The sequence below is a fragment of the Rousettus aegyptiacus genome, unplaced genomic scaffold, assembly GCF_014176215.1.
Source record: "Rousettus aegyptiacus isolate mRouAeg1 unplaced genomic scaffold, mRouAeg1.p scaffold_m13_p_13, whole genome shotgun sequence".
Taxonomy (NCBI): domain Eukaryota; kingdom Metazoa; phylum Chordata; class Mammalia; order Chiroptera; family Pteropodidae; genus Rousettus; species Rousettus aegyptiacus.
In genome coordinates this window covers 15594033-15617973 of record NW_023416288.1, presented here as the reverse complement: position 1 = coordinate 15617973, position 23941 = coordinate 15594033, and the positions used below count along the sequence as shown (strand labels likewise).

General features: G+C 38.1%; 1 protein-coding gene across 2 annotated transcripts in view; it reads right to left on the bottom strand.

The window, feature by feature from the left end:
- The window catches only part of CDK14 (cyclin dependent kinase 14), a 504271-nt gene extending 484950 nt beyond the window's left edge, over positions 1–19321 (bottom strand). The window contains exons 1-2 of one of the 2 annotated variants that reach the window (XM_036230328.1): positions 19025–19321; positions 12444–12475 (exon numbers count right to left, since the gene is read on the bottom strand). In XM_036230328.1, coding sequence (XP_036086221.1) covers positions 12444–12475; positions 19025–19115 — 123 coding nt within the window. In that variant the 5' untranslated portion in view covers positions 19116–19321. The remainder of the gene's footprint in view (positions 1–12443; positions 12476–19024) is intronic. The other variant, XM_036230330.1, reaches the window with a different exon arrangement.
- Between the last annotated feature and the right edge of the window lie 4620 nt (positions 19322–23941).

Below are 23941 nucleotides of genomic sequence, written 5' to 3'. Positions count from 1 at the left end.
TCTTCTTTTGCCATGCACCAGAAAAGAATTATATCTGTCACAGTGGAAGGATGGCACAAGCAACCAAAAGGTCATAAACTGACTGGACCCACTGCCTGGGCTGTGGAAGGGCTCAGGGTGAAGGAAGCACTGTGGCTGGAGGCAGAACCATTTGCTTCAAACAAGACAGAGCAAACAGTTCCCACCAAGACCAAGCATTTTCAAGAAAAAAACAGAAAGAATACCCAATAGTACTGTAAAAGCATAGGAAAGAGGAGAAAGAAAGAAAAAAAATGGGTCTCTTTTTCTCAGCACCCACTTAACAATTAAAAGGAATACAAAGTATTCAATGTCTCTATCCACACCCACCTAAAATCTTCCTTTTTTCTTACTAGGACCTAAGTATTTAAAAGATCTACCTGCTTTTTCCATATGTTTAACCTTCACGAAGATTTCAGATATCACAATATGAAATAAAAATGAAGCTAGAATCACTTCACATGCACAAGCTGATCAGGATTGAAGAGAAAGAATGAATTTATTATCTGATGATTCTGTTCAATCTTAACTACTTGCCTTGTTCAAGGAAGGCAATTTACACCCATTGAAAGATCTTCTGACACTGGTTTTCTGAACATGCCAGTTAAAACACATAACAGCATCACTCTCATAAAGCCTCCCAGCTCGAACCAATCTATAGGCAGGGTGGTAATTCACAGAACCTCATCCGACCATTAACCTTCAGTAACCTTCACTGTCTGCAGAGCCCTACTGTCTAGCTGGAAATTAGTATTAAAATATTACTGTTAGAAGGATCAAGTTTATATCTCAAACAATTCCACCCAATCCCCACCCAAATCCAGATAAAAACGGCAATACAAGTGATGTAAAGAGGACTTTAGAAAAGAGACTCCCTTCATCTCCCACTAACCAACCATGTTCTCTTCGACAATTTATTTAACCTCCCTGGACCTCAGTTTACCCCAGGTAAAATGGGTGTGACTTGGCTCAGAAATGACATGTATCTACTGCAGAAACCTTTTAGGTTCACTTACTCTTCCGCCTTGCTAGGAAACCCGTGCCAGCCACTACTGGAGTTACTACCAAACATTAGCCACATCTTCGTAAGAACTTCAGGTCCTTTCCTACCTATACACCATGTACCACTCCCATTGTGCCCGTGTATTGCTTCTCTCTTCTCCTGGGAAGCAGTCCAGTAAGATGCTAAGCACACACTGGAACCAGAGACTAGGCTGGAATCACAAATTAAATGACTTTCTAGCTGAGGCGCTTTAAGCAAGTCACAACTTCAATGAACCTCAATTTCCATATTATCCTTTTGTTGTATTTTCCTTTTTTCAGATGTTTTCCCCATGCACAGAACACATATGTTTTACAAAGCTGAGATCATACTCTTTATAAAATGGTTTTCACTTAACATTGTAATTTTTATTTTATGCTTTTTAATATTTCATAATTTTCTGCAATGAGCATTACTTTTATTAATAGCAAATATTAAAATTATTCAGTAAAAAAAATTTAATTGTGATAAGAAAGAAAAATTCTGAACCTGAAAATAAGTCCAGAGTGTATTCAATATGCCTATGTTGTCTGAAAAAAAAATATTGAAATAGAGGGAACTACATATATAAAACAATATAATAAGGAAAATAAAGGGAATGCTGTAGATACTAAAAGTGAATCATCTGAAATTGTCACTGCCCAATTAATGTCATTCATATGGGTTTAAGATTTTTATTTTCAAATAACTGTAGAGAAATTAATGTAAAGCAGACCAGTACACTGCAAAGTACATATTTATTTATATTTTCCTTTTATGACTAAAGCACCTTTTTGTTGCACATATAACACATTATTTAGATAAAGTAATGCAAACCTCTTGGGGAAAGTTCTGAGCTCAATTAGGGCATCCGGGGACAGGCCATATGTTACCAAGCATTTTGCACACCTGAACCCCAATATCTAATGACCCAAAGATGCTCGTTTATAAAATTAAACAGTCTGCCTTTTAAGAGAGAGAATCAAGCACTGCAAAACATTCTCCATCATATCCACTTAAAACAATATAAAAAAGCTATACAGCTGAAGATTTAAAATGAGCACATACAATACAAAATAAGTTTTATTCAAGCCTTGAATGACAATAACTAACATAATTTTATTTCATCAATCCTATCTCTTCTTTATGATTTTTAATTAAGAAAATTTTCATCAAAATTGAAAAAATAATCATAGTTATCCTTATTTATTTTTATCTGTGGTAGAATAATGTCTACTTAGCCCTTCCTTTGTTTAAAATTTATCACTGTCTTAGTTTTTCCCTTGCCTAAAATATCTGGAAAATTAATGCGACATTAAGAAACATACAACTGTAGGACTAGGAATATATTTTCTGAACCAAAACTCTTGATCTAAAATCAAGAGCTGTTCAAAAAAATTCAGACTGCATGTAGAATGTACCAACTCCTTTTTGATAATTCAATAACAGATGTTTTAGAAGACTGGCTCTCAATCATTTTTATCATCCAAATACACTTGTGGGATATAACGTACTCTCAAAAAAAAATAATTCTGCTCATATATGGGATATAAAACTGAAAGCAACAAACAAACATGACAAACAGAGAGAGAGACTCACAGCACGGATGGTGAATAGTGAGGGAAGCGGGGAAGGGTCAAAGGGGTCAAATATTTGGTGATGGAAGGAAATCTACCTTTGGGTGGTGAACACACATGCAAAATATACATAAGACAAACTGTTGAATTGTACACTTGGAACTTATTTGATTTTATTTATCAATGTTACCCCAATAATTTTTAATTAAAAAAAAATACCCCTGGCTAACTGCAGCAGTAGATTTGGGGTAGGGGGAAGTAGAGAAGCCTGCACCAAAATCTTCAGGGAGCATTTAGAAAATTCCTTCTATGCACATCATTGTTTATAACACTAGTACATCTTTTTTTGAAAATCCTTTTAAAAAGAACAAATAATTCTCTAAGGTAACTAAGTTATAGTAATAGCCCGGCCTTAAGGCAAGGAACAGACTAGATAAACATATTTCGGTTTGTTTCAACCAAGACATATGTCATGGGTGAAAATTTCATACTTGGCACATTCCCATGGGCAAACTCTGGAATACGCCAAATTCCTGGTATTCTAACTGCAACTTGGCCCCTCTCTTTCCTACTCCAGAAAATACATGAAAATATAAATGAAAGACTGAAATCAATCTGCTCTACATTTTTTTAAGGAAATTACCATATACTTCAATATTTCAGCTGATCAGAACACAGAGCTAGAACCAACGTGCTTGAGATGAGCTAGACTAAAATACTTCCCACATATACTGAACGTGAAGACACCTTCTAGAATCATACATCTCCTTTACAGACATCTCACATGAGGGTATCCATAGACTAAGAAAACACAAATAAGCACATGGAATTGGTGACTCTAAGACTCTCTGAGATCTCTGTCCAATTTCAAGTCTCTTTCAAAACATACAAGTCTGATTTGGCAGGCTGGAGAAAAGTATATGATGAAAAGTCAAATAAAGTACTCTACCTGATACAATTTGGGTAAGTATACAATTACATGTTGAAATGATTTTTTTCTACTTTATTTTAACTGGTCATAAGAGCCTGGAAAATTTATTTCCACACATTCCTTATCCATGCATGTAAGATTTAATATCATGGAATTTAACAAGTAGCTATTTGAAAAGACTTATACATAAAAACGATTAATCTCATTATGAAAAAATTAAGCACGTAATGTTGCACTATAAGACACCATAATAAAGAGTAATGCCATATATTGAGATCATAAACAAAATTTTAAGAAAATCTCCAGGTTTATATGGTTAAACAAATGGAAAGAAGGGGAAAAAAGGAAAAAAAGGAAAGGAAAGGAAAGGAAAGGAAAGGAAAGGAAAGGAAAGGAAAGGAAAGGAAAGGAAAGGAAAGGAAAGGAAAGGAAAGGAAAGGAAAGGAAAGGAAAGGAAAGGAAAGGAAAGGAACGGGAAAGTGAGGAGAGGGAGGGAAGGAAGGAGGGAAAAAGTAAAGGAGGGAGGAGGGAAGAAGAAAGGAAAAGAAGGAGAGGGAAGGGGAGGGAAGAACAGGGCAGGACAGAACAGAAAGAAAGGGGAGAAAGCAGGCAGAGAAAAGAAGAAAATAAAATTTAAAAACTAAAAAATAAATTGACAGAATAACCAGAAACAACTTTATATATTGAAAATAAAATAGATTCAGAAGGAAAAATTAAGTATTCCTCCAATGCCGTCTTTATAGGGTAAAAGAGCTCCTTCGAGAAACCTGACATTGATGTACCCTGGAGAACTCAAGCATGTAAAATTGAGAGCAACTTGCTGGTTTCCAATTTTTTGTAATTGTGCCTTTTGTAAATTTAATGACACAGAGAATAAGAAGAGTTAAGTGTTTCAGACTATAAAAAAATATTTAATAAACGTATCCCTCAGAGTAGGATCATTTAGAAAAGTATTGTCTATCATAGTGACAGCACATTCCCTATCAAATGTAGACCATGATTCCAGTCCTCAAAAAACCTTGATCTGGTGAGCACACAATAGAGTATACAGATGTCATATTATAGACGTTGTACACCTGAAATTTACGTTATTAACCAATGTTATCTCAATAAATTTAATTTTAAAAAATCATTTGACCATGAAATATAGAGACACATCTTTGACCTCATTAAAAAAAAAAGAACAAATTGATACACACACACACACACACACACACACACTAGCTAGGCTGATCTCAATCATCATTATGGCTCCTAGAACAAGAGCCATCGCAACCACAACCAAGCAACTTAAAGATCTCTAGATTATAAATCAGTGGCTCAAATTTCACTCAGAAAGAAAATGAGTATAATGTTCTCCCTGTAGTTGGGCCCATTTTGTACTTGCTGAAGAAAATTATAAACACCTAGGCTGTATGAAGAGACTTCCTACACCAAAGTCAGCTTTCTGCAAATGAATTCAAACATGCAAATCAAAGCACGGCCCTAAAGAGAACACCAACCACCTTTACAGGACAGACTTCCTACAGACTATTGGGCCTGTCGTCAGGATGCCCAGGAAGAGAAACGGGACACTACTCATGCTTTCAACCACTGTAACAGCCTGTCTTTTGGGAATTAAGAATATGAAAGTGACCAGTTCTCCCAAGTATCATATATATTTTGCATTTTGTGACATAAATTTTCTCTCTGAATCTTTATAGACACTCCAGCCACTGTCTGGGACTAGACATAATTATGGTGATTATGACCACCATAATTAGGGAGATGGCAAATGTGATCAAACATTTATAGAAAGGAAAAACTGAAGCACAAAAAGTTTCAGGCATCCAAAAATTTCAACCATATTTCCAATGAGAGAATTAAGGAAGAAGTAAAGTTCTTTTTCAGTCACCCAAAATGTTGAATTTGAAACGTAATGACTTACTGGATTACTGGCATCAGCAGAGAACAGTCTGCAAATTTCTAGACATCTTGCATGGGATAGGTTCATATCACCCAGGTTGGCAGACATGAGCCATGGCGAAAACAAACAGGATGTAAAGTAAAATAAAATCTTACGCTAAGGAGTGAGATTGAATCTGTGCCCAGGCCCAACATTGCACAATGATAGGAGCCAGTCGAACTGTACAGGCCAGTAGGATTAAATTCTGTGAGACTAACTAGATCGAGAGTTAGGTTCAGAGCATATCCAGAGCCCATACGAAACATACATCAGTAAATCACTGATGTACAAATCTTTCAACTGAAGGGAAGTCTCACAATAAGAAAGAAGTTTTGGGAAAGTGGGAGTGGAGAAGTGAGAGATGCCAACAGTGACAGCAAGTAAGAGGCTATTGGGACAAAATAGGTAAAGGTGATCAAAGTCCTAAACTGAGGCCGCGGCAGCCAAAAAGACAAGGAAGACATGAAAATAAGAGACGACTGTTTGATAAGGATGGAAAAGTAGGAAAAAGATAGATCACGAAATGCCTTGAAAGCCAAGCTAGGAGTTTAGACTTGAACCTGCAGCTGACAGGGAGCTTTTAAAATACTAAGCAAGAGATCTTGCTTCTGGCATGTCATCAGTTTATTTCATATAAGCTCTTATAAAAACTCTAAAAAATACAAATAAAGGATTAAGTAACAGAACAGCATGATTTGTATTTCAGATCTGTCATCCTTTGGAATTAGAGGCAAGCAGTAGACAGGGAAGCCAGTCAGACTACCACAAGCCCAAGCAAGACCAGATGAGGCTGACCATGCAGTCAGCAGTGGGAATGGGGACAGCAGGGGGAGACAAGAGCCAAGCCAACACCTGGATCTGGGGCTTGGAGGGAAGTATAGGACAGTGTCAGTTTTTTGCCTTGGAAAATCATGTGGCTCTTAAAGCTAATTGCTGAGACAGGAAAGAGAATAGATGCAGGTTTAGGAAATAAAAAAATTAGGAATAGTTTCTAAGTGCTGAGACCAAGGTAACTATGAGATGCAGAGGAAGAAATATCCAATGGGTAGCTGGATATCTGGGTGTGGAGTTCAGAAAGCTGAGTCAACCACACTGATGCGAGTATAATAACGGAGTAGCCAAAAGCAAGACATAGACAGACCACTGGGGGACAGCATGAAAAAATGACAGAGGTCAGAGCGCTTCCGTTAGGATGAAAAAGGCGGAGAAGATTCAACTATGCTCAGAGCCCAATGTGAAATACCTACAAAAAGGAAGAGACCGGAAATGTACATAAGAAATAAGCAATTACGCAAGTTCTTGGCATGGGAAGGAGGGAAAGGAATCAAGAGGACAGGAGGAACTAGTCTCCAACCGAAGAGACAATCCCCCTCTGAGGCTGAGGGTGGGGGTGGGAAGACGGGAGCAAATGAAGATGTATGTGTGGGCCAGGCGCTGACGCCTAATAGTGTTCAGTGTTCCAAGAAGCTGGAGGGAGTTATGAGTTGAATTGTGTCCGCCAAAAATTCCTATACTGACCCCCAGTGCCTCCAAATGTGATCTTATTCAGAAACAGGATCATTGCAGATATAATTAGTTAAACTAAGATGAGGTCATACTGGAATAGGGCAGGCCCCTAATTCAGTATGATTGATCTCCTTATAAAAAGGAGAAATTTGGACACACAGACACTCATTGAGCGAAGACAATGTAAAGACACGCAGGGAGAAGACGGCCATCTACAAGCAAAGGAAAGAGGCCTGGATAGATCTTCTCCTCACAGCCCTCTGAAAGAACCAACTCTGCCAACACTGTGATTTCCAACTTCTGGTCTCCACAACTCTGAGACAATGAATTTCTGTTCTTTAAGCTGCCAGTTTGTAGTAATTTTCTATGGCAACTCTAGCAAACTAACACAGAGGGAAAGTCATCTACTAAAGGTAGGAGGGGTGGAGGAGGGTGGCTAGAAGGTTTGAGGAGAGTGGAAAGGTTTCAGCAGGAAATAGGCCAGCTACACAGTGCCAGACTGTGCACAGTTGCCTTAGGTTCCAGCTAAGGATGGAGACGATAAATTTATTTATAGAGTGATTTCCTCAAGCGGCTCTTGGCAGCCACTGGGTAAGAGAGGAAAATATGCCAGGTCACAATCAAGGGTGGGCAGAGTAGATTACAAGCAAAGTACAAAGAGGTAAGGCCATGGGGATAGTGGCAAGGGAGTGATGCACCACGAGCAAACAGAGAAGAGTGGGGGATGTGCTGTAGGCTGGAATAACGGAATAGGGCAGGTGGAGGAGGGGCCCCCCGGAAACTGGAAGCCAGCAAAGAGATAGGAGGAGTACAGCAGGAGTGAGACAGCTAGGAAGAAAAGGCTGTTTCTGGGATTTAGTATTTTAGAAGAGGAAGTTAGGGAATTCTGAAGCTAGACCATTGTATACAACATATATATATATATCACTCACAGAGACTGAGGCCTCCGATGATAACGATGATGATGATGATGGTGATAGGGTGAGAAAAGACTGCAAAAGCTTCCACTGCCCTCAGTGGATGGTAGAGAATGACCAGGAGTATCCTCAAATCATATTATCTGACCCCTATATTCCAGTGCTCATAAAAATCACTGCCACATTTATCACCTCAGGTATTATACTTTCATCTTTATACAAAGTGGGACATGGACAAGAAACTGAGATCAGTGTACACTGCCCCTATCTAGCTCACCAGATGATTACATTAAGCAGACAGGTAGCCAGTTAACCTGTAAGGATGCACTTGAAGAAATTACAAAAACTAAAATAGCTGGAAAATGCCAAAACAAGTGTTGGCAGCCCCTTCTACTTCACAAAAATGAAATTACTGAGCACAGCAAAGAATAATTAGAAAACTCATAAATGACCACCAATTTTTTTTGAACAAATAAGTGATTGATCACTTAGATTATATGCTATAAAGAAATGAAACTTTGCATTTCAGGGTTTATTTCAATCACTGAAATTTTTATATTTCTCCCCAAAGAGCTAAGCAGTCAATACTTTGTTCTGACAACTTATCTGGGCTAAAATAATAGAAACATGAAGCAGAACTAAAACTACACAATTTAACCTTTTAATTTATGCACAAAAACTATTCATGAACTGCTGTAGATTTAGACATTTCCAAATCTTTCTATACACATATATTTACACTTAATTGGGACATTTTGCTTCCAAAGTTCAAAATGTTTTATGCGTAGTAATTTTATATCGAGGCAGAGTAACTGTATTTCTGACCTTTTATATTTTAAGTACCATTATTTTAAAATAAATCATAAAATCCAAAAATAAGACTCAAAAATTTACCTGAAGTCATACTATAACTATTTTTCACTGCCTCAGGAAGAATGGGGCCACTCAGGGGACATGGCTTGGGCATTTATTAGGGACCAAAAGGTGAGAATAAAATCTGAAAAGTTCTGTGACAGCATCATAGATACAAAGTTCACACTTACTAGAAGCTCTCATCAGTGTCAAAGCACTGTGTCCACTTAAAACTATGATACAAAATAGCCATCTTCTTTCATCCTTCAATTTGTTTTAACCATTTGTTTCTCCAACTATTTATTTAGCCCCTTCATTTCGGCCATGTACTGTGCCAAACTCTAAGGCTCTAAAGATCAAGAAGTTTTAAAGGGAAAAACAACAAAAAACTAAAACCAATAAATTTTATTTGAGACATCCTTATAAACGATTAGTTTATCCACATCAAAGGTATAGATTAAACTCACAAAACATAAAATGCTTCATATTTGAATGAGGGTCCAGATACAAAATGAATTAAGGGCAAATTGATCATCTGTAGAGTGTTCTCTTTCCAAATATGATGGCTTCAAAATTCCCTACTCCAACAAAACTGCCTATTATTGTAAATATCTGAAGACCTCAATACTTAATTTCCAAACGGCCTCATTTTCTCTCTACAACAAGCACTAGAGGGCAGTTCCTGAATAATTCCAGGTTGGTTACAAAAATTAGCAGTCGTGGTATTACAGCCTATTTAGGAACAAATAAATAAATATATTTTTCAAATAGGTCCATATTTCTTTTTCTCCTCTATTCCAGATCAAACAGTTATACACACTCTAAAGAAATCCCCAATATAAATTAGAGAACAGCAACTAAACTCCAGCTCCAGGCACTCTGGAGGAGGCCATTCATCGAGATAAGGAGCCCTCGCACTCATAAATATCAAAAAAGTTGCCACACCTTGATGCCTGTCTAAGAAGCTGACCCAGGCCCCTGGGTTTCAAGATTCAAATATTAATTGAATTCCAACACACCGTAGAATTCCCCATACATCAAGAAGACCACAAAACTAGTTCAAGAAAGCTTCTACCACTAAAATCTGAAGATGATCTTAGAAATCAGTGACTTCCTGTTATATAATCATAGATCTGGTGCTCTTTTCTGACCTTGGTAGAATTATAATTTTATGTTAATTGTTATGCAGGATTCTATCCTACATTTAAACATATAAAGCAACTTGAAGATTCTAGTCTAACCAACTGGTTTTACAAATGAGAAATTGAGACCTGAGTAAATTAAATGACTTGCCCAAATAGCTAGGAACTGGCAGTGAGAATCCACATTGTCTGACACTCAAAGTTATTCGCAACAGCTATTTACTCATATTCAATAGATCCTTGTTGAATGTTAACCATGTGCAAGACACCCAAAGGATTGCGAACCCAAATGCAGTCATCCTCCCAAGGAATCTAAAAACATGGTAGGTTTTAGACAATATTTTCATAACTTTAATTAATATGCAATTCACATGAAGGCTTATATGAAATTTTAGAGGAATATATGAAAGTATCTCTCCTCACAGCTCTAATTCTCAATTTTGAAAAGAGCCAGACTTGAGAGGGTGGCTGAGTTAGGGTCTGCTTGCACCCAGGCATGCCTTTCCTATTACCTCTTTCTCCCAGGCTCCCGAACCTGGCTCTTTCCCTGGTTAAATGGAAACTACCCAGCCCCTCTGGACCTCCATTTCTTCATCTGTGAAATGATGAAGTGAGCACAGGAGCTCCAATGTCTCTTCCAAGTGTAGGATTGTGTGATTTACTGACTTGAGGTATGTAACCAATCTCACGTGGGGCAAAGGAAGGAAAACACTTTGTAATAGTTAAGGATAATTCTGTCCCAGATTACAAAATCCAGACTGACTGTGCAGAGGTTTCAGGGCAGTTACAGAGTTGATATAAACATCCTTAACTTTCACAGAGGCTCCAGCCTCATATTTTTTTAAAGCGAATGTCATAGCCTCATGACAGAATAAATAAGACAAGAAGTTCTTGCATTCCTAATGATGATGGGAAACATGGGAAAATATCACTTGTAATTGAAAAATAAAAAAAAATATTTTTAAAAAAATGGGAAAATATTGTGTTGTTATACATTACAAGAAAAAAAGGCATGATATAATATATGGGTTGTGGTTTTTGTTTTTGTTTTTTAACATGAGAAAAGAAGCAAGAAGAACTTTAAATAGTGGTTGTAGCTGGATAACAGGATTTGGGAGACATTTCTTTCTCCTTTTCCTTATTTTTCTTTTTTATGTAAGCTTAAATTACTTCCATAATTATAGGGGAGACTTTTCTTTATAGAGAAACAGTGCTCAATATTCTCACATTGATTTTTTCTGAAAAGAAAGAAAATACTTTCCTAAAAATACCTCAGTAACACTGTTAAAATTCCAGAAATACAGGTTTAGAGGAGAACATCATTATTACCAACTACAGATAGGGAAAAGAGATTGCCCTATTGCTTCAGGTCCAGAATAACTAAGTTTTATAGGATGTTTCAGGAATGCTGGCAGGGGAAGTTGCTTTGCAGTCCAGGGACACACAGCTTTGCAGAGCTGGGCCCAAGGTTAAAAAAAAAAAAAAAAAAAAAAAAAAAGTACAGTTGCAGCAGAGGAAGCAGCAGACCATGAGAGCTAAATGACACTGGCCTCATCCAGAAATCCCAGTCTGGAGCAGGTTCTCCCTGAGTGGTCGTGCCCTGCACCACAGCCAGCCACATGGCCAAGGAGACTTCCCATGAGCACAAACGTGCTTTCCTCTCTGAAGCACTAAAGCAGAGAGAGGACAGGTAGCATATTTCATATTGCAACTGTTAAATTAAACAACCACACCAAACTAATGTATGCTTTCATTAGTCTGCAGGATAAACACATCGTGTAGACACATCTGTGTTCATATGTAAACATGCGATAAATACACACATGTGCCCCAGTTTACAACACAGATCAATTACTGTGGCTTTAGATGGTGACAATGAAACACCACTCTACAACACTCCTGAGAACATTCTGTAAACATATTTCTTCCCTGGTGATTCCCACCGATACACAAAAAACTCAGGAAAGAGTACAATTGAAAAATCACATTGAGAATGCTATTAATTACATATAATCCCTCTGCCTTACTTGAACAGGCTTTTTTGCTACTTTGCAGCAACTAGATAAAGACAGATCTGATATACAAAGAATAGGAAAACTAGAACAGGAAAAGTCAGCTCCTCCTTTGGGAGTCTGACAGACGATATGTGGCGTCAGCATCTCCTCACACCCTAATTCGGAGGAGGGCTGCAAGGGACCTGGGGTTCCCAACTTACCAACAGTTCCAGAATTGCCCTAAGCACGCACCTCACATGGGGCTCTGCCAGCACACTGCCACCATCAAGAAGAACACAACATAAAGGCCTATAGGTGTCTTTTGTTTGTTAATTTAAAAAAACATATTTCTGTTGATGGCCACTGAAATTCATTTGAATGATTATTTAAAGTTGGAAAATAATATAATGTAACTAAAGATATGTCACCTCTTTAAGGCTTTTTTTTTTTTTTCTGTTTCTAAGTGTGAAGTTGGCACCTACTGACTTTACCGGGCAGTAATTAAATACATCTAACATTAGATAAAGACATTTAACCTACCTCATCAAAGGTGGTGTCATCTTTCTTCAAAGCTATAAAATAAAAAGGGAAAGGAAAGTTATTGTAAAACATCTCAAGGAGGCCAAGTATCAAGCTCTAAAAAACAAAAAACTAAAGCAGTATGGTGTTTTCATTTTAGAAAGTAAAATTGTACCCCAACCTGAATAACAATGTTATGATACAAATAAGAAAACTGTAAATGAGAGAGAGAATTGCACAGTGTGCATCTTTGTGAAATGCTCATAAATATGTAAATGATACTGTCTTCCCAAGTATGGAAAAGTATGCATATCTTAACTCTATCTCTTCTAAAGTAGGAAAATGTTTTAATGAAAGTATGAAAGACTCAAACAGTAATCTTAAAGAAACTTCCCCTTAAACTTCTGTGTTTTGAGCACATATCATCATTACATATGGTGTTTGGACCTCCCAAATCAATTTGTTAGGGTGACGCCCACTCTGCACAGTGCCCTGAATGAGATTTTCATATTGAGAAAAGTTTAAGTACTGTGATGAAAGACCAAGCTGTAAAATAAGCACTGCAAAGACATATTTCAAACATTTCAACATGATAAATTTTATAACAAAGTATCACCAAAGGAAACAATGTATTCAGAATATTTTATAGGAACTAGCAAATACTTGAAATTTATTTTAAATATACATGGTTTCAGAACTGGAATTTTATTACTCTAGGAGAAAAAGAAGTATTTCATACACAGTGGCAAACACCTATTTCCTTAAATACTACAATTAATTAGAATATTTCCTATTAAGGTAAATGTACGAAGTTGCTAATTTAACTAAAACTGAATTTTAGTTAGTTGGAGAAATGTTTCAGATGTATGGAATTGTAAACAGATGTTTATTAGTCTATAGTGAATAGTTCTGCTCCAGATAGAAGCACTTAGGTAGCTCTGACTTAGGAATCTATGTTCTGACAAAAGCAATTGAAAGCAAATTATTTTGGAAATTAAGCTTTGAGAGAAGTCATGTGACTAAGCTGAAGTTATTACATCAAAGTTTACATTATACAGTCTAGCAACCTTGAAAAAGTTATTTTTTATGTGTCATGCTATAATTTTGTCTTTTTAACACATCAAGAAGTACGTGGTTGTGGTGGTGAGTTAAGGGTGATGAAGGCAGGAGATAAAATGGTTCTGAAAATTGAATTCCTAATCTTCCCCTTTCGCCTAAGAAATTAATCTGCAACAGATTTCTCTATTACCTTTATTAGAGACCAATTTCTTCTGAAGGGAAAATTAAAAACAGTTCTTTGTCACAGTTAGTTTGACTAAACTAACATTACATCTGAAAGAACCTATTTTGATAAGAAGATATAAGATCCTACATGTTCTTAATGGTTAGTGTAAGTTCTTAATGGTTACATTTTAACTTAGAATGTAAAATTTCTAATCTAGAAAGCTTTCTTTAAATACCAGTCAACAATGTTACTGAACTATACCCCTCACTCCTTCAACCCAAGGCTCGTCCTTTAATTAACGTACTTGACTAGTGAGTCCAGTCATAAAATATTAATGACATATGTAAATATAGGCATGTCACTCCACCTAAAAACAAAACTATTCTTTGGACTAAGAAATGATTAGTTCATTGATTTCAAATACGACATCGATTATTGTACAGCCTCATACCTAGCACATTTAACAAAGGTTAATCGAAAACACATTATGTGGCTGCCACACAAGATGCAAATAACAGCAAGCTTATAATTCACAGTGCGCACTTTAAAATATATTCACTTTGGACACAATAAAGGTTCTGGAAATTTAGCCATGGTTCTTCTTAAGCAAAGCATCCAGTAGAAACTACAATTGATATTATTATCCCTTAGAGAATTGCAAATATGGAATGAAGACCCTCAAGCTGAAAGATGAAGAAAGCAGAAAACTGGAACGTCTCCAACACCCAGACCTGACTATCTCCTTCTTGCTCCTTAAATTCTGCCAATTCCCCCAACATTCTGGATAACAGGGTGGGGTCTGGAGGTAGAAAGAAAAGGAGGAAATAGAAGAGGGTATTGTAGATGTCTTTTCTAAGACATAAGGAGCAAGAAGCCAGAGTCTCTCTCTTGCACACTAATCTTAAGCCTAGGATACCACAGGGGGAACATTTTAAGACCAAGAAGTCTATTGCTTCTTTGAAGCCCTTCATCGCTAGATTGACATCTTACAGTTTCTTTAAATATTGAATCTTTGCCCTGAACAGCAGTTAATAGTAACAGCAAAGGCCAATTAAAGGTGTCGTTGCCAAGTATTTATCAGGTCACTGATGAATAAACTCTGACCTAAACAAGCACACATCTCGTTATTGATTACATTCCCTGATTGTCATTAATCATTCATGAAAATGCAAACCAACAGTTGTGTTCAAGGGTATCATGGAATAACAAGCATATTACACATTTCTGAGTTAACAATTTAAGATAATCAGATATTCTATTCAGTCCTCTGCTCAGACATTGATTGCTTCCTTTCGAAAGCTTTCCACGATCTCACCAAGACTATAATGGTGTCCCTCCTATGTTCTTTGATAGCAAATTATGCTAATTTGCATGGTAGAATTTGTCACTTTATACATGTTGTCAATGCCCATTCATTGGCCTGTCTTCTCTTAAAGTTTCTGAGGACAAAGACTGGTAACAATGGTCACTGGATCTGAAAGCCAGCACAATATCTAGAACATAGGAAGTACTCAATAATTATTTGTTGAATTAATGAGTTATACTTCAATAGCAAAAGGACAGCACCTTCCTTATATTTTGAGACACACTAAGGTTTCGTCGTAGAAAAAAATATATTCTCTTATGAAAGGATCATAGATCTAAATTCCATTTCATAGTTTTCAAATTAAAGTCTTCTGAAACAACACTGGAAGAGGCTATGGTACAAGTTAAATTTTGTGTATGAACCTTTAACCTTACGTTTCTCTTTTCTGACAGAATTGACTTATCAAATGACACTAGACTCTAGAATTACACACTTACAGTACAAGATAACATACTCAAAAATTCAGTGTAACCACAGCCTCTTCCTTTTATTCAGTTCTCTCACAAACTCTTTTAAAGAAATGATATGTGGGTTTCATCTCAAATATCGTAGAGTATAAACTTCCTTTTTGAAGATAATCCAAATAAATGTGAAGAAATGCGTTTAAAAAAATATGAAGAAATGTCAGTTTGACCTTAATCTTACACCAGATATTACAGAAAACCTTCTTCTTCTAGTCTACGTTCAAAAAAAAAAAAAAAAGATAAATTTTAATATAAACATTTTAAACAAGTTCCCATTTGTCCTTGTTTATGCTAACCTTAATTTAAAAAAAAAAAAAGTGAGAGAACTATGGTAATTCCTAAATAAATGAACACCCTAACACTAAATTCTATTCAGCAGAAAACCATAAATACTAGTGAAATCAATGGATGACCGAAATTCAATTTCAACCAACTTATAAAAGAACCATAGGTGTGCAATAGTCACTCCCTGGCAGATGCTGTAAATTAGAGTGCTATGGCTTGAAACCCAATGTGTTTTATTAAAACTTTTATAATACGGAAATCTCAGATACGCTATATTTGAGGTGGGCAATGATAAAGTTGGCATGATCTTTCATGCATGAATAAATTAAACATTAGCACTGCCACTTTTATACAGTCGGAAGCATTATCATTAATAATAAACTTTGATTGAATATCACATACTTTCAAAAACTGTCCTCATTTTCTGTAGATGATTACTACTTTCTTATGGCTAGACAATGATACTGTATATTTTATCATATAACGTGCTACACTTCTGAATCACACTAAAAAAGCATAATAAATTCAGTATGTTTATTTCAAAAGCCATCATAGATTGGTTAAAAGGAATGAATATGTTGAGATATTGGATTATTCAACAGAAATAAACAATTTATTCTTTGATCTCCTCATGAAGTACCAATGAAGAAAGGAGGAAGATGGCGGATAAACTTGGAAGAAATTGGAAGGAATAATAACTGCCTTTAGTAATGATTTCTACCACGTGAGAGATATTGCACTGTATACTTTATGTGTTTTATCCAATTTAGCTAGTTGCCCAAGACACACAGCACGCAGAGAAAACAGGGTTCAAATCCAGACCAGCCCAACTCCAAAACCTGTCCTGTTTTCTGATCAACTATACTGTTAAGTCAGTAGCTGCTTCCTCCCTTACTTCTCTTGCTTTTCATCTAGAAAACCAATTATGTCAGTATGATGTAATCACAAATAAGGATATTTGTGATTACATCATACTGACATAACTGAGTCTTTATTACATATCACACAGGACATCATATGTATTATTGAGTCTTTATTACATATCACGCAGGACATATGTATTATTTCACTAAATGTCAGTAACAAAACTGAGTTTTACATGAAAAACTGCAGCTCAGAAATTGAGGGACCTGTCCAAGGTCACTCAGCTACAAGTGGCAATGCCAGAAATCCCCAATCTGACACAGGGCCCATAACACCCTTAATCTATGCACTATATAATCCCATAATAAAGCCTCATTTCAACAGTCTCCAGAACCTTAAAAATTCTTAAATAATTAGATTGATTTCACTGCTTTTTGATTTTGCAAATAAAGTAGCAAGAAAGTAAAAAATAACAAAGATCCATTTTTCTGTAATGCTACTTCTCATAATTGTCTTGGGCTTGGTATCCAATTATAATCACTTAAAATCTCTATTTTATTTTACAGTATTCCAGAATGATATTTGCTATTCAGAATCATGACCCTCCATCAGTACAAAAAATAATCAGTTATTTTTATTGCACTGTACTGTTTCCAAGAAGGAGGAACTAAAATCTACTAGATCTTAGAAGACATTTTAACAAGAGTTGGAATCAAAAGGAGTTTCATATCGCTAAATCTCAGTAAGCTAGAAAATCCAATTAACTATAATACCCCATTTGCCAGCATTGTAGTTAATCCAAATTTTACTGACTGTGGATCAAAACCTTAAAATTATTCAAACATAAGGAATTTTTATCAATGTCCTTGGTTTCTTACTGATATAAAATTGCAATGAATTATTTAACACAAAACTGGAAGGGCTCCAACAGAGTCATTAGCATTAATAAACATACAGATAATGTGTTTTAAAACGGGTTTAATGGACTCCAGAACCTGCCTCTGTGATGGTTTGGGACTGGGAGCTGAGACTTCCTCCTTAATAATGAACACCCAGTCAACACCTTGCTCTCTGAATGTACACTCTTCACATTCCAACCTGTAAAAGTGAAACTGCAAAAATCTAATATATATGATAAATAAAACCAGTACTAAATATTGGTTTCACACTATAACTTTACAGTTATCCTCTAAAAGATTCTGTATCCCAATACAAAATTTTAAAAGAAAAAAAAAAACTAGGCTAAATTTTTGACTCATGTTTTCTTTTTAAGAAAGTTGGCATATCTTCTAATGCACTTCCATAATAATTTTTAAATAAATGGATGGAAGGGTGACTACAAAGATCATATACACTCCAGAGTTTTATCGTAAGGAATGAAGCACCTTATGCTTAATTTCCATTAACAACACCTTCATTAACGTGGATGGCATGTTAAACAAGTCAAACAAAGGCTAAAAGGTTTCTTAGGAACTCTGAGAGGTTGGTTATTTTTAGTGCTTGCATGCTTTTCTTGCTGAAAGCTGTTACCTGTACAGATAGATGGAAGTTATGTTAGAGGAAGCCATCGTCTTAACGTTAAGAGGGATTTTCTGTGGCCAATCCTAGAAGTCTAACAAACCCATTCCACGTGATACTGTTGTCACCCTGTTATAGTCTGTGACATGAATTTATTCTTAAATGTCCTAAACCTTTCTCTGTCGGTTTTTATTTGTTGGTCAGTTGGTTGGTTGATTTAAAGACAATAGCCCCGGAGCTCTAGCAAATGTAAGAAGTTCGGGAGACATTCCTAAGTGTTCAGACAAGTTCACAGTGCGCATTTTTCTGTAGCAATGGAAAAATTCAGAGACCTCGGGACTGAACACCCAAATCTCACCTTCGAGGACCCGAAGTACCGAACAAAAGATCCCAAGGTATCTGTCCCACTTCTCTTTAGGTTGGATGTGTCAAACAATACTAAGGTACAGCTCAACGTTTCACCAATTTCTAAAGCTAAATTACTGACGAAACACCCAATACCAAAGCCTGCGCACAAAAAAAATAACTAGTGACCCATGCGGTCGCACGACCCCGTGAGCGGCGGGGGCCAGGGCGTCCCCTCGCTTGTAACCCCGCGGGCGCGAAAGCCCGAGAGCTAGTGGCGAATACGGGAAATCCAAATTGTAGGCTTGAGATCATCCACAAATGAAACCTCAGATCCTGAAGGAAAGGAGTGTCTCTGCTTTCCGTCGTCACCCTCCCCCAGGTCTGGGCAATGGTCCCTCCAGCCTCCGCGCGCAGCTTAGCGCTCCCCACGCGAGCCCGGGGCAGCCGCGGCACCGCGAGTGCCAGGAGCGCGGAGCCGAAGGAGCGGGCGCGGGGGCGCCGGGCCAGGTGCCGCGGGCAGCGCGCCACTCACCAATGCGGCTGAAACTCTCCGACAAAGTTCTCCGCAACTTCTTCATCTTGCCGATCTTCTCGGCCGGCTGCGGCTCAATGAGATCGCACATCTGGGCGACACCGGGCCACGGCAACTTCCCCAAACTGGTCCAGAGCGGAGCGCAGACAACGGCGAGGGCGCGCGACGCGGGGAAGGCGGCGCCTCCGCCTCCGCCTCCACCTCCTCCTCCGGCCGGGAGGCGACGCGCGCGCGGCTCAGGAGGCGAGCGGCGAGCCGGAGGCTCGGCTCGGGCCTGGGCCGCGGCGGGACGGGCGGGGGCGTCCTACGTGGTGCCGGGGGCGGCCGCGGTCGCCGCCGCCGAGGTGGCTCCGCGCCGCACCGTCGCCGCCCGGCTCATTTTCCCTCCTTTGTAACCGAGCTGCGCGGCGGGCAATGGGGGCGGCGCGGCTGGAGGCGGGGCGCAGGCGGGTGGGGACAAGGTGCGGGAGCCGGGGATCGCCGGGGGTGCCGGGCGCGGGCGGGGAGAAGTTCTCAGCCCCGAGTTCTGGGGGCTCGAGAGAAAGAGCCGCGGTGTGGAGACCGCCACCCGCCCCGCCTTCACCTCCCCTCCCGCCGCCAACGCCGCCGCCGCCGCTGCCGCCGCCACCGCCGCGGCTCCGCCTCCCCCTCGGCGACGGGCCCCGGGCGCAGGACCGCGGCGCGACCTCGGCCCCCAGCCCGAAGCCCGCGTCCTCAGTGGCCCGGCCCGGCCCGCCCCGCGGCGCCCCCTTCTGGCCGCCCCCGCGCTCCTCCTCCGCCCGGTTGCCCCGCCCGCGCGCTAGGGGACCCGGGCCGGTGCGGGGGCCGAGAACCCTCAGGCCTGGGAGCGGGCCGCGACTGGAGACCCCGTCTCCGGCCATGGAGACCCCCAAAAGAAAGGAAGTTGAGTCTAGATCATTTATCCGAGCGTTGATCTCCCTGCCACGACCGCGTGTGGAAAGATTGCGGAGTTGCGGGGTAAAGGGGTGGCTGCCACAGCTGCCTCCGGGTCGCAGGAGTTTAAAGGCCTCGAGGATGCACTCAGATATAACAGTGACTTTCTTTTTTAATTTTACCAAAGAAGCTGTGAAGTGACAGATGCAAAGGGAAAGATAGGTGGCCCGTTTTTTTAAGAGAGTCAAGAGCAAAAGCAGAAGCGTCAACTGTAACCCCTACCCCTCAAGGCTTGGCTAGTACTTTGTTCCCTTCGTCCCCATATCACACTGAGACGGAATGTAGACGTAGCTGATTTCTGATATGAATACCGAGTTCTATAGTAAATAGCTAGCAAAGTCCTTATTCTATTTCCCCTGTTTTGAATATATTTCTTAAATTGGAAGATTTAGAGACCAAAAAGAGTCTGACTTCCTCCTCTACCCCAAAAAAGTGAACTTTAAAAGGGGGATGGAGGGATTGTTATAAAATCCCAGAACAAACAATTCAGGCGGCGACACCCATCATCTTCATTCTACTGAGTGCTCCAAATGTCAGTCTCCCAGGGGAGAGAGGAGGAAGATGGGGGAGGGCCTGAATGTGCTGGTTTGGGGCCAGCAAACTCCTTATGAATAGAAGTTTAGTAATCTTGAGTCATCGGGGCTGCGTAATAAGAGCTTGTGAGCTGTTGACAATGCTGTTTGGTTTAAAGGAAGTTTTGGGGAGTTTGTGTTTTGTTAATAGATTTTTATCTTGAAACAGAAACTAGCCCCCTGCCTTCCTTAAATTGTGAGGTAGAACACTTTGATTTGTCTACTCTACACTGAGCACATTATAGAGTCTTGATAGATTGCAGCTGATAAGACAGGAAGTCAGCCAAAGTGGGGAGCACAAGAGGGTGGGGAATTCATCGGGAAAGTTGGTATGACTTAAAAGGCAAGGATGTTAGGTCCTGGCGACCAAATCTAGATATCACAGATAGCACCAAGTGTGGCCTCAGAAAAAAGTTTCACTTTTACCACTTCCTCAGGTTAATCAGGGAGAAAGTTATCAGAGCTATGAATGGAAAGACAAAAGCTACCAATCAAAATACTGATGGGCTCTGCCTACTGGTAAACAAAGATGAATAAATAACCATTAATTTAATAAAGTCTGACTGCTATATGTCTGTGGCTGCCATGTTACCCACTCTGACAAAGGCTGTTTCATGTGTGTAATTTGTTTTACATATCCAGTATTTAGTATTCTCAACTTTTTAAAAGATCGATTTCTGCATGAATAAATTATGGTATAAGCATGCAAAGTTATAATAGGTAAATATTTTTTAATGAGTTAAATCAATACATTTTGATGTATAAATATGTCTAGGGTAAGTGAAAAAATACCATTAACTCATTCGTGGAAAAAATATGCATATATATGTTTCTATACCCGTAAAATTTTTCTAAAAAAAAAAACAAAAACTTTTAAGTGTGCATACCCGGAATAGAATGTTTCTTTTGCACTTTATACCTTTAAGTATAATTTGAATGTTTTACCCAAAGACCGCATTACTTTTATAATAATAAAAATCCTAATTTAAAACATAAAAAGAACATTCATTTCATTTTTACCTATCCTACTCTAAAACTTCAGCTTTCCTACCTCTAAAAAAACTTCACCTAATTACAACAGTATACCTAGCAGGAGAAACAGTTGATAGTAGTAGACAAAATACACCTTGGCAATTCTGAATAACTAACTTTCCATGACATGTTTATCTGCTTCCTTTGTTGATTACATATTAAAATAGCTAATTTTGCAGTAAAATGTGATAGAAAAAAAAATTTAACTGAATATTTTTAAGATATGTACACTTAAGTTATAGGATTCAACTCTTCATTGAGTTGTTTCACATTTGCCTTCATCTTCAATTTAAGTTCCCTGAGAGCAGGAACCGATACAAAAGATACTATGTATATTTCATCAGTGGATGAAAATTAAATGTTTGTCAAATGAATATAGAATGTTTTGCTACCTCTGAGAAGTGATGTGTTATCCTCAGAAATGAAGATGACTATCCAGCATCTGTGTGGCGTATGTATTTTCAGTGGGAGGATGGATTGGTGCCAGTTCTCCATCTGAACTTCTGGTTCACAAGGTTATAGTTTGGGCTGGTCTGAATTGAAGGCGCAGTGTCTGAATACAAATAGACAAGCTTACCTAGGATCTGAACCCAGCATTTAATCAAATTCATCAATTAAAGTATGCATGTGTATTAATTAGGCCTGGAGTAGTAGCAAAAGTGGCTGGAGACCCAGGACTCATGAATTCTAGTACTGACTCTATCACTAAGTATTGTGAGGTCTTAGACAAGTGAGTAATTTATTCTTACCTATAAAATGAAAAGCTTGAACTAGATGACCTCTAGGGTCAGTTATAGCTGCAAAATTCTGTTTCCAAGTCAAATGGTGAAATTTCTCCTGTCCTAGAGTCTAAACAGAAGTCAGACACATTGATGAAGAGTAATTAATGCACAAATAGGAGACAAAGATCCATAGACAAAAATTCTGTGAAATTTAATTTAATATACATTAGTTCTAGTCATGTTATACATAAATTATGTTTTTATTATAAATGGATCTTGTCTATATAAGAAAAATCACAAACTGATATTCTGGCAGTAAATTTTAAGGGAATGAATATTAATCCGAATAATACGAACTACAGAGGATATGATTAGAATATAAAGTACCAGCAAATACAGAAACAGATTTACTGACCTGAAGCAGTATAAAAAGACATTATCAGAGAAGAGAAATCCATGAAACAAACATGATAGAGATGTAGAGAATAGATTTGGAAAGTGAAGTTAAAGAGAGAAAACATGTTTGTCAGTGTAAAATTTAGGATTTAGTCGAAGTATAGATAGTTAAAGATTAACACATATATAGTCAGGGTATCAAAATTTACATATATAAATATTCCCTTAGAACTCTAAATAGTCACCCTAGTTAATTATTTTTACGATCAAATATCATCCTCCTTTTTTGAACACATCCAGGAACTGAAGAGGCACAAGGTTAAGTGACCTATACCAAATTCCCAGTGAGTCATCAGTGAAACTGTTACATGGAATGCAAAACTTCTGTGACCAACTTTTATGTTTCAACTGTTGGAGAATGTCGTCTTAAGCATTCCTCCTCCTCCTCCTCCTCCTCCTCCTCCTCCTCCTCCTCCTCCTCCTCCTCCTCCTTCTTCTTCTTCTTCTTATTCTTCTTCTTTCTTTTTTCTTTCTTTTTGACCAGCAAATTAAAATCAAAAAGGAGAGGGAAATAAAAGGTTGCAGAAACCACTGTAAATCATTGTATTCATACTCAGGTAAATGCAGGCTCCCCCTCATCTCTTCCCCTTCCTCTTTTATCAGCCATCCGGTGCCTACTTATTCCAAATTCAAATCCTTTTTGCATTTACAGAAATCACTCCCTGCTGACACAAACCTCTTGGAATAAGACCTATATTTTGTTTTATAGGTAATTCATTATATATTTCCAGAGACCTAGGGACCCAAGTAAATTGCTATACTCTCAAATGACTGTAGGAAAAACAAAGAAGTTGCAAAAATATGCAAATGATGTCAAGCATAGATTAGCTCAGAATAGTTTTAAAGAAAATAAACTACCAGGGTCAAAGTGTACATTAAAATGCTTATAAAGTCCCCATGCATAAATATTACAATAGCAATTTATTCCTAGTTTTCATTGTTATATAATTTATACGATAAAGTTTATATAAGAAAATATCTACCACCATTTCTAACTAACAGAAACTATTACACGAAAAAATGGGCCTAGAGATAACACAAGACTGTCCCCAAGATTATCACACAGTTTCCAGTTTTAGATTGAGATACACTCAGGTTATCAAAAATCTTTTCTTTTATAAAACATTTTTGTAGCATATGTGACTCTTTTCTTTTGGTATACTTTGGGTATAACTTTGATT